The 12,027-nt window shown below is 41.3% G+C and overlaps 1 protein-coding gene across 2 annotated transcripts in view; it reads left to right on the plus strand.

The window, feature by feature from the left end:
- The window catches only part of LOC143284991 (uncharacterized), a 7,905-nt gene extending 2,705 nt beyond the window's left edge, over positions 1–5,200 (plus strand). For both annotated transcript variants that reach the window (XM_076592155.1, XM_076592154.1), the window contains one exon: positions 3,479–5,200. In XM_076592155.1, coding sequence (XP_076448270.1) covers positions 3,479–3,534 — 56 coding nt within the window. In that variant the 3' untranslated portion in view covers positions 3,535–5,200. The remainder of the gene's footprint in view (positions 1–3,478) is intronic.
- Positions 5,201–12,027: the final 6,827 nt, after the last annotated feature.

Here is a 12,027-nt window from a genome sequence, read left to right on the forward strand (position 1 = left end):
GTAAAAACAGAAAGAATTAAGAAATATTATTTTGTGTATAATTATGAGCATAGCCTACTATATTGCACATTGATAGATAAGATCAGAATAAAGATAAATTGCATCAGGTGTGGAAAACCACAACCAGATAATCAACACCCACTCGCACCCACCCACCCAGCCCCCACACACAGATTACTTGATTAAACAGGAGTAACATATTTTCTCAAATAAAAGCATTTCACATATTCGCTTTAAAAACATTGAATTTAATTATTACATCGTAATTATTAACAGAAATATATTTAGAATATGAACATTAACATAGGCATATTGCATTGTACATTCATCCTACATATTGCACATTCATAATAACCAATTGTCACGTTTTTTAAGCTCAGTAAACACACACACACACACACACACACACACACAACATGAACAAGGTACAACTTATCATGCACAGACTTTCACACATCTCACATGAGAGTGTGCAGGTGCGCACATGCACACACAGACACACACACACACACACACACTCACACAAACACAAACACACACACATAGTTCTCAAGAATTTAAAAGGTGGATTAAATGTGGAATAAAAGTCTTCAGAGCTCAGGATTTCAACTTAAAAAGTTCTGTAGTGTTGTCGTGATAGCAATAGCTCATAGTGCTTTGCTAAACTATGGGTGTCGTCAGTTGCTGTCTGCCTGCTTTTCTTAACCACTCTTCTCATACAGCTCTTGCATACTAGCTTGTTTCACTGCCACAGTTTTACTGCACACACTCATGACATCGTTCAAAACATGCTTACTCCTCACTCCCAAACTTCCATACCAGCACAAAAATGAAACTGTGAACATGTGTACCTGTTCTCCTGTTTGTCTAAACAAGATATGGATCAGTATACATGTATGTATTTATATCGCCTTGTTTATGCAAACAAAATGCGGGTCAGTTTATATGTATACATATTGCCCTGTTTGTCAAAACAAAATACGGATTAGTACACATATGTTCCCCTGATTGTCTGAATAAAATATGGATCAGTAGATAAACATCTAATATATATGTGTACCTATTCCTCTGTCTAAACAAGATATGAATCAGTATACATGTATACATATATTGCTGGTTTGTCCAAACAAAATATGCATCAGTATAGTATACATGTATTCAGTATCAGTATACATGTATGTATATATATCGCCTTGTTTATCCAAACAAAATGTGGGTCATTTTATATGTATACATATTGCCCTGTTAAAACAAAATACGGATTAGTACACATATGTTCCCCTGATTGTTTGAATAAAATATGGATCAGTACATATATATATAATATATATATGTGTACCTCTAAACAAGATATGAATCAGTATACATGTATACATATATTGCTGGTTTGTCCAAACAAAATATGCATCAGTATAGTATACATGTATTCAGTATCAGTATACATGTATGTATATATATCGCCTTGTTTATCCAAACAAAATGTGGGTCAGTTTATATGTATACATATTGCCCAGTTTGTCAAAACAAAATATGGATGAGTACACATATGTTCCCCTGATTGTCTGAATAAAATATGGATCAGTAGATATATATATAATATATATGTGTACCTATTCCTCTGTCTAAACAAGATATGAATCAGTATACATGTATACATATATTGCTGGTTTGTCCAAACAAAATATGCATCAGTGTAGTATACATGTATTCGTACATATCGCCCTGTTTTTCTGAAGAAAAAATGGATCAATACACATATATATTCCCCAGTTTGTCTTTAAATAAAATATGGATCAGTATATATATGTTTATCTATCTGTCCTGTTTGTTTAAACAAAATATGGATCATACATACCAATAGCCCTTCACCTTTCCTGTAGCTGAGTATATAGTTGACTTCACTTGAAATCTGAAATTCTTGGAACATGCAGTGGTTTCAACATCTTTAGACAAGTATGCATACGTGTGTGTACACACACACATGCACACACATTCACACAGTCATGACTATTATTCATTGAGGATGAAGATAGTAGAATTTGTTCGTGCTGAATGATGATGTTCTGAGACAGGTGTGTGTGTGTGTGTGTGTGTGTGAATTTGTGGACATGCAATGGTGTAATTTATCCTGAAATAATTAGCAATGAAGGCATTGTGTACAATCAGCACATGCATAAATTTTGTTCTGTGTCCACAGACTGTCATTGAAGACATAAATTGTACATTTTGTTGTGTGTCCACTATGTTTATGTAAACCCAGATTCAAACACTCCACTGTTGGAGGCCGTTCTTTCTCTGTCTCTGGACCTTGCATTTGGAATGAACATCCTTTTTCGCTTCGTCAGGTCTCCACACTCAGCTCTTTCAAATCTGATTTGTCTCTGCACAACATTCAGCACTATATAAATACTATCATTTTTATTATTATTATTAATATTATTATTATCACTATCACCAATGATATAGATTGTACATTTTGCTCTGTGTCCAGACTATCAGGATCACTGAAGATATAGATTGTACATTTTGTTCTGTCCACACTCTGTCACTGAAGATATAGATTGTACATTTTGTTCTGTCCACACTCTGTCACTGAAGATATAGATTGTACATTTTGTTCTGTCCACACTCTGTCACTGAAGATATAGATTGTACATTTTGTTCTGTCCACACTCTGTCACTGAAGATATAGATTGTACATTTTGTTCTGTCCACAGACTGTCACTGAAGACATGAATTGTACATTTGTTGTGTGTCCACAGACTGTCACTGAAGACATGAATTGTACAATTGTTGTGTGCCCACAGACTGTCACTGAAGACATGAATTGTACATTTGTTGTGTGTCCACAGACTGTCACTGAAGACATGAATTGTACATTTTGTTCTATGGCCATAGTTTGTCACTGAAGACATAAAATTGTACAATAATTGATTGTCCACAGACTGTCACTGAAGACATGAATTGTATATTTGTTGTGTGTCCACAGACTGTCACTGAAGACATGAATTATACAATTGTTGTGTGTCCACATACAGTCACTGAAGACATGAATTGTACATTTGTTGTGTCCACAGACTGTCACTGAAGACATGAATTGTACATTTGTTGTGTGTCCACAGACTGTCACTGAAGACATGAATTGTACATTTGTTGTGTGTCCACAGACTGTCACTGAAGACATGAATTGTACATTTGTTGTGTGTCCACAGACTGTCACTGAAGACATGAATTGAACATTTGTTGAGTGTCCACAGTCACTGAAGACATAAATTGTAGATTTTGTTGTGTCCACAGACTGTCACTGAAGACATGAATTGTACATTTATTGTGTGTCCACAGACTGTCACTGAACACATGAATTGTGCATTTGTTGTGTGTGCACAGACTGTCACTGAAGACATGAATTGTACATTTGTTGTGTGTCCACATACAGTCACTGAAGACATAAATTGTACATTTTGGTCTGTGTCCGCAGACAACATTGAAGAGATTCTGGACAACTCCATCCCAGAATTGGACAGCATGTGCTGACCCCTGCATCCCAACCTGAGGACAGCTGAAGTTGTCATCATCCTGACTGCGTTGCTGACAGAGGACAGCTCAAGTTATCATCATCCTGACTGTTGCTGTCAGAGGACAGCTCAAGTTATCATCATCCTTACTGTGTTGCTGTCAGAGGACAGCTCAAGTTGTCATCATCCCAACTGCGTTGCTGTCATGGGACAGCTCAAGTTGTCATTATCCTGACTGTTGCTGACAGAGGACAGCTCAAGTTGTCATCATCCTGACTGTGTTGCTGACAGGGGACAGCTCAAGTTGTCATCATCCTGACTGTGTTGCTGACAGGGGACAGCTCAAGTTGTCATCATCCTGACTGTGTTGCTGTCATGGGACAGCTCAAGTTGCCATCATCCTGAGTGTGTTGCTGACAGAGGATAGCTCAAGTTGTCATCATCCCAACTGCGTTGCTGTCATGGGACAGCTCAAGTTGTCATCATCCTGTGTTGCTATCATGGGACAGCTCAAGTTGTCATCATCCTGACTGTGTTGCTGTCAGTGGACAGCTCAAGTTGTCATCATCCCAACTGCGTTGCTGTCATGGGACAGCTCAAGTTGTCATCATCCTGACTGTGTTGCTGTCATGGGACAGCTCAAGTTGCCATCATCCTGAGTGTGTTGCTGACAGAGGATAGCTCAAGTTGTCATCATCCCAACTGCGTTGCTGTCATGGGACAGCTCAAGTTGTCATCATCCTGTGTTGCTATCATGGGACAGCTCAAGTTGTCATCATCCTGACTGTGTTGCTGTCAGTGGACAGCTCAAGTTGTCATCATCCCAACTGCGTTGCTGTCATGGGACAGCTCAAGTTGTCATCATCCTGACTGTGTTGCTGACAGAGGACAGCTCAAGTTGTCATCATCCTGTGTTGCTGACAGAGGACAGCTCAAGTTGTCATCATCCTGACTGTGTTGCTGACAGGACAGCTCAAGTTGTCATCATCCTGACTGTGTTGCTGTCATGGGACAGCTCAAGTTGCCATCATCCTGACTGTGTTGCTGACAGAGGACAGCTCAAGTTGTCATCATCCTGACTGTGTTGCTGACAGAGGACAGCTAAAGTTGCCATCATCCTGACTGTGTTGCTGACAAAGGACAGCTCATGTTGTCATCATCCTGACTGTGTTGTTGTCATGGGACAGCTCAAGTTACCATCATCCTGACTGTTGCTGACAGAGGACAGCTCAAGTTGTCATCATCCTGACTGTGTTGCAGTTCGAGGACAGCTCATGTTGTCATCATCCTGACTGTGTTGCAGTTCAAGGACAGCTCATGTTGTCATCATCCTGACTGTGTTGCAGTTCGAGGACAGCTCAAGTTGTCATCATCCACAGCAACATCCTGTGCTGCTGAGAGAATACAGCTCAAAGCATCATCATTATCATGTGCCTCTGGCAGAGGACAGCTCAAAGCGTCGTCGTCATGTGTTGCTGACAGAGGACAGCTCAAAGCATCATCATCGTGTGTTGCTGACAGAATACAGCTCAAAGCGTCGTCATCATGTGTTGCTGACAGAGGACAGCTCAAAGCATCATCATCGTGTGTTGCTGACAGAATACAGCTCAAAGCGTCATCATCGTGTGTTGCTGACAGAATACAGCTCAATTAAGCGTCGTCATCATGTGTTGCTGACAGAAGACAGCTCACTGCTGTCTAGGCTATAAGCAGAACCACACACTTAGCTGACTGCGAGATCCCCCTAACAGGCCTGATAGTGCCAGACACTGCACTGATAAGTACCAGCTGCTGTGCCTGCTAACCCGTCACTGACCCTTCTTTGTCTTCTATTAAAGCGTGGCAATTTGCGCGCCTCTTTTGAGCGGGCTGGTGAGCATACTCCTATTTCTGCGGCATTAATGTTTTGCACCATTGGAAAGAGCGGCCACTTATCTTTTTGATGGTGGTAGTACTTTCCTTGGCTGGTAAATATTTTTTAAGATAGCAGCATTTACTTGAGAGAACTGTGGTGACAATTGTGACTGGCGGTGGTGTGGTTTTTTTCATAGCAGAAGTACCGTGAGTTTGGTTTTCCTTCACATTCTGTTCTCTCACATTTCTTTCTTCCATTCCTTTCTTTCATTCTGTTTTCTTCCCTGTCTTTCTTTCGTGCTGTTTCTTTCCCTCTCTTTCTCTCCTTCATCCCTTCCTTTCTTTCGCGCTGTTTCCTTCCCTCTCTCTCCTTCTCCTTCATCCCTTCCTTTCTTTCGTTCTGTTCTCCCCTCTCTTTCTTTCTGTTTTCTTCCCTCTCTTTCTTTCATGCTGTTTCCTTCCTTCTCTTTCTCTCCTTCATCCCTTTCTTTCTTTCTTTCATCCTGTTTTCTTCCATCTCATTCTCTCGTTCTTTCTTCTTTTTTTTAATTTTATTTTATTTCACTGTTTCTTTTTCACCTCCCATCTCCTGTTGTTCTTTGTTTCTGTTTATTCTCTCTCTCTCTCTCTCTCTCTCTCTCTCTCTCTCTCTCTCTCTCTCTCTCTCTCTGTCATCCTTTCTGTTTGTCTTTCCTGTTTCTTTCATTTGTTCTTCCTGTTTCTCTCACCCCTTCACCCCCACCCCTTTCTCTTCCCACGCCCTTCTTACTTTCATCAATCTCTCTCATCACCCATTCTTCCTGTTTCATCTCTTATTTATGTTTTCTTCTTTCTCTTTCTCACTCTTTTTTTCTTTCATCTCTCTGCTCGCCCCCCTCTCTGACATTTTCTTTCTTTTTGCACTTCTTTGTTTCTTTCCTCTTATTCCTCTGTCTGTCTTGCACACATATTCTCTGCCAATGACTGTGTGATGAAGACTACCATTTTAACAGTTCTAGATTTAACACACACACACACACACACACACACACAAACCAGCAGAAATTTTTCTTACAAACCGCCAGAACAAACTGCCATCCACAACCCATACACGTGGCTGTGGTTTTCTTCAATGTGCCTGAATGACTGAATCAGTGTGCCTGTGGAGTACTTGTACAAGCTGCAAAACAGTTGTGATCTTTAACACGCCACAGCTTCCTTCAGAATTTCCAGCTATCAACACAGGTTAGTGAGAGGCATGCTGATGTGTAATGCTGTGCATGGAATGTATTGTCTGTGTTGAGCGAAATATGTGAGATTAGATTCAGTGTGTTAAAAATGTGTCAAAATGCATGTTACCAAACTGGTGGTAAGCATACCTGCTTTTTTCAAACAGTTATCCTGAGAAAAATAATCGGATGTTCACATTTGAGTTTCCTATCGTTTTAAAGCTAAGACTGTGCTCTTTCAAACCATACTATTTATTAAGCGATTGCGTTGACAAGCAGTGTGTTATCAAAAGTTAACGAAGAGGTGTTGTTTTCTCCCTGTGGCCGCTGCCATCGCGCGGAACAGCACACTGGTCTTTCTCCCTCCCAACAGCTGATAACGGCTGGAGGCGCAACGTGAAAGAGAAGTCGTAGCGTTTTGTGCTCTCAGTTCTTCCAAGTTAAAGCTCCAACCCTTCCGGCGGTAGCGTGTTATTTTTAGGCGGCGCTTTTCCCTCCTGAGTTGAATGCAGGGTCAAGTTCGCTCCTCAGATGAACTAAACGTCAAGCGCTGAACAGCTGTGAGCTCAAAGCGTCGTCATTGTGTGTTGCTGACAGAAGACACTTGAAGGTTCCTCATCATGCGAGCAGAGTGCACCAAGTAAGGGTGCCTTTGGTAGTGCATGTGCACTCTTCTCCACAGCAGCTGAGCCATTCATTGTGTGGTTGGACAAAGGTCACTAATGTGTTTTTAGGTTGTGCTCTCACCTGCCACCTGCATTGTTATATTCCGCCAGGTGTGTTCATTTATATGCTGGTGTGCATTTGTTTTATTTATGATTCAGTTTTAAATTTGTGCATTTCTTTTATTTTTTAATGCAGTCTTAAATTAACTAGTGTCAGGATCTTGCTTATTTTTGCTTTAAGCTTTAAGCAGAAAGCTGACGTAGGTCCATAGAAGACTTATGGACATGTGCAGCAGTGTCATTTAGTTGAACATGTAGATGTATGTGTGTGAAAGTGGTCATTTAGTTGAACATGACAGTGGTCATTTTGTTGAACATGTGTGTGACAGTGGTCATTTAGTTGGAACATGTGTGTGACAGTGGTCATTTAGTTGGAACATGTGTGACATTTGGTCATTTACTTGAACATGTGTGACATTTGTTCATTTACTTGAACATGTGTGACATTTGGTCATTTAGTTGAACATGGGTGTGACACTGACAGTAGTCATTTGATTTAGTTGAATATGTGTGTGACAGTGGTCATTTAGTTGACTAGCGTTTGGATAAGGTAATGGGATGTTTCACTTTGTGTTGTGTGTTGTCCTTGGTGCAGTGTGTTTGGATAGGGTATTGGGATGTTTCACTTTGTGTGTTGTCCTTGGTGCAGTGTGTTTGGATAGGGTATTGGGATGTTTCACTTTGTGTTGTGTGTTGTCCTTGGTGCAGTGTGTTTGGATAGGGTATTGGGATGTTTCACTTTGTGTGTTGTCCTTGGTGCTGTGTGTTTGGATAGGGTATTGGGATGTTTCACTTTGTGTGTTGTCCTTGGTGCTGTGTGTTTGGATAGGGTATTGGGATGTTTCACTTTGTGTGTTGTCCTTGGTGCTGTGTGTTTGGATAGGGTATTGGGATGTTTCACTTTGTGTGTTGTCCTTGGTGCTGTGTGTTTGGATAGGGTATTGGGATGTTTCACTTTGTGTTGTGTGTTGTCCTTCGTGCCGTGTGTTTGGATAGGGTAATGGGATGTTTCACTTTGTGTTGTCCTTGGTGCAGTGTGTTTGGATAGGGTTTTGGGATGTTTCACTTTGTGTTGTGTGTTGTCCTTGGTTTAGTGTGTTTGGATAGGGTATTGGGATGTTTCACTTTGTGTTGTCCTTGGTGCAGTGTGTTTGGATAGGGTATTGGGATGTTTCATGTTGTGTTGTTGTTCTTGGTGCAGTGTGTTTGGATAGGGTAATGGGATGTTTCATGTTGTGTTGTTGTCCTTGGTGCAGTGTGTTTGGATAGGGTAATGGGATGTTTCATGTTGTGTTGTTGTCCTTGGTGCAGTGTGTTTGGATAGGGTATTGGGATGTTTCATGTTGTGTTGTTGTCCTTGGTGCAGTGTGTTTGGATAGTGTATTGAGATGTTTCACTTTGTGTTGTGTTGTTGTCCTTGGTGCTGTGTGTTTGGACAGGGTATTGGGATGTTTCGCTTTGTGTTGTGTGTTGTCCTTGGTGCTGTGTGTTTGGATAGGGTAATGGGATGTTTCACTTTGTGTTGTGTGTTGTCCTTGGTGCAGTGTGTTTGGATAGGGTATTGGGATGTTTCACTTTGTGTGTTGTCCTTGGTGCTGTGTGTTTGGATAGGGTATTGGGATGTTTCACTTTGTGTGTTGTCCTTGGTGCTGTGTGTTTGGATAGGGTATTGGGATGTTTCACTTTGTGTGTTGTCCTTGGTGCTGTGTGTTTGGATAGGGTATTGGGATGTTTCACTTTGTGTGTTGTCCTTGGTGCTGTGTGTTTGGATAGGGTATTGGGATGTTTCACTTTGTGTTGTGTGTTGTCCTTCGTGCCGTGTGTTTGGATAGGGTAATGGGATGTTTCACTTTGTGTTGTCCTTGGTGCAGTGTGTTTGGATAGGGTATTGGGATGTTTCATGTTGTGTTGTTGTTCTTGGTGCAGTGTGTTTAGATAGGGTAATGGGATGTTTCATGTTGTGTTGTTGTCCTTGGTGCAGTGTGTTTGGATAGGGTATTGGGATGTTTCATGTTGTGTTGTTGTCCTTGGTGCTGTGTGTTTGGATAGGGTATTGAGATGTTTCACTTTGTGTTGTGTTGTTGTCCTTGGTGCTGTGTGTTTGGACAGGGTATTGGGATGTTTCGCTTTGTGTTGTGTGTTGTCCTTGGTGCTGTGTGTTTGGATAGGGTAATAGGATGTTTCACTTTGTGTTGTGTGTTGTCCTTGGTGCAGTGTGTTTGGATAGGGTAATGGGATGTTTCATGTTGTGTTGTTGTCCTTGGTGCTGTGTGTTTGGATAGGGTATTGGGATGTTTCGCTTTGTGTTGTGTGTTGTCCTTGGTGCTGTGTGTTTGGACAGGGTATTGGGATGTTTCACTTTGTGTTGTGTGTTGTCCTTGGTGCAGTGTGTTTGGATAGTGTATTGGGATGTTTCATTTTGTGTTGTCCTTGGTGCAGTGTGTTTGGATAGGGTATTGGGATGTTTCATGTTGTGTTGTGTGTTGTCCTTGGTGCAGTGTGTTTGGATAGGGTATTGGGATGTTTCATGTTGTGTTGTGTGTTGTCCTTGGTGCAGTGTGTTTGGATAGGGTATTGGGATGTTTCGCTTTGTGTTGTGTGTTGTCCTTGGTGCAGTGTGTTTGGATAGGGTATTGGGATGTTTCATGTTGTGTTGTGTGTTGTCCTTGGTGCAGTGTGTTTGGATAGGGTATTGGGATGTTTCAGTTTGTGTTGTGTGTTGTCCTTGGTGCAGTGTGTTTGGATAGGGTAATGGGATGTTTCATGTTGTGTTGTGTGTTGTCCTTGGTGCAGTGTGTTTGAATAGGGTATTGGGATGTTTCGCTTTGTGTTGTGTGTTGTCCTTGGTGCTGTGTGTTTGGATAGGGTATTGGGATGTTTCGCTTTGTGTTGTGTGTTGTCCTTGGTGCTGTGTGTTTGGATAGGGTAATGGGATGTTTCACTTTGTGTTGTTGTCCTTGGTGCAGTGTGTTTGGATAGGGTATTGGGATGTTTCGCTTTGTGTTGTGTGTTGTCCTTGGTGCTGTGTTTGGATAGGGTATTGGGATGTTTCGCTTTGTGTTGTGTGTTGTCCTTGGTGCAGTGTGTTTGGATAGGGTAATGGGATGTTTCACTTTATGTTTTATGTTGTCCTTGGTGCAGTGTGTTTGGATGGGGTAATGGGATGTTTCGCTTTGTGTTGTGTGTTGTCCTTGGTGCAGTGTGTTTGGATAGGGTAATGGGATGTTTCACTTTGTGTGTTGTCCTTGGTGCAGTGTGTTTGGATAGGGTAATGGGATGTTTCACTTTGTGTTGTGTGTTGTCCTTGGTGCAGTGTGTTTGGATAGGGTAATGGGAAGTTTCACCTTGTGTTGTCCTTGGTGCTGTGTGTTTGGATAGGGTAATGGGATGTTTCATGTTGTGTTGTGTGTTGTCCTTAGTGCTGTGTGTTTGGATAGGGTAATGGGATGTTTAATGTTGTGTTGTGTGTTGTTCTTAGTGCAGTGTGTTTGGATAGGGTAATGGGATGTTTCACTTTGTGTTGTGTGTTGTCCTTGGTGCAGTGTGTTTGGATAGGGTATTGGGATGTTTCACTTTGTGTTGTGTGTTGTCCTTGGTGCAGTGTGTTTGGATAGGGTATTGGGATGTTTCATGTTGTGTTGTTGTCCTTGGTGCAGTGTGTTTGGATAGTGTATTGAGATGTTTCATGTTGTGTTGTGTGTTGTCCTTGGTGCAGTGTGTTTGGATAGGGTATTGGATGTTGTGTGTTGTCCTTGGTGCAGTGTGTTTGGATAGGGTATTGGGATGTTTCATGTTGTGTTGTTGTCCTTGGTGCAGTGTGTTTGGATAGGGTAATTGGATGTTTCACTTTGTGTTGTCCTTGGTGCAGTGTGTTTGGATAGGGTATTGGGATGTTTCATGTTGTGTTGTGTGTTGTCCTTGGTGCAGTGTGTTTGGATAGGGTATTGGGATGTTTCATGTTGTGTTGTTGTCCTTGGTGCAGTGTGTTTGGATAGGGTATTGGGATGTTTCATGTGTTGTGTGTTGTCCTTGGTGCAGTGTGTGAAAGGGTGAGACCAAGAATCAAATCCAGCCCCTCATGGGCACTATATTGGTACATGTCTTTATCATTCTGCCACATTCCTCCTTAGCCTACTCATAATATGGAAATCAGAAACACCTTCCTACAGGCAGAGTGGATAAAGTGTTAATCAGAAACACCTGCCTACAGATTGGTTACAGTGTTAATCAGAAACATCTCCCTACAGATTGGTTACAGCGTTAATCAGAAACACCTCACTACAGAGTGGATAAAGTGTTAGTCAGAAACACCTCACTACAGATTGGTTAAAGTGTTAATCAGAAACACCTTACTACAGATTGGTTAAAGTGTTAATCAGAAACACCTCACTACAGAGTGGATAAAGTGTTAATCAGAAACACCTCACTACAGAGTGGATGAAGTGTTAATCAGAAACACCTCACTACAGATTGGTTACAGTGTTAATCAGAAACATCTCCCTACAGATTGGTTATAGTGTTAATCAGAAACACCTCACTACAGAGTGGATGAAGTGTTAATCAGAAACACCTTACTACAGAGTGGATAAAGTGTTAATCAGAAACACCTCACAACAGAGTGGATAAAGTGTTAATCAGAAACACCTCACTACAGATTGGTTACAGTGTTAATCAGAAACATCTCCCTACAGATTGGTTATAGTGTTAATCAGAAACACCTCACTA

Source organism: Babylonia areolata, chromosome 8, assembly GCF_041734735.1.
Source record: "Babylonia areolata isolate BAREFJ2019XMU chromosome 8, ASM4173473v1, whole genome shotgun sequence".
NCBI lineage: Eukaryota > Metazoa > Mollusca > Gastropoda > Neogastropoda > Buccinidae > Babylonia > Babylonia areolata.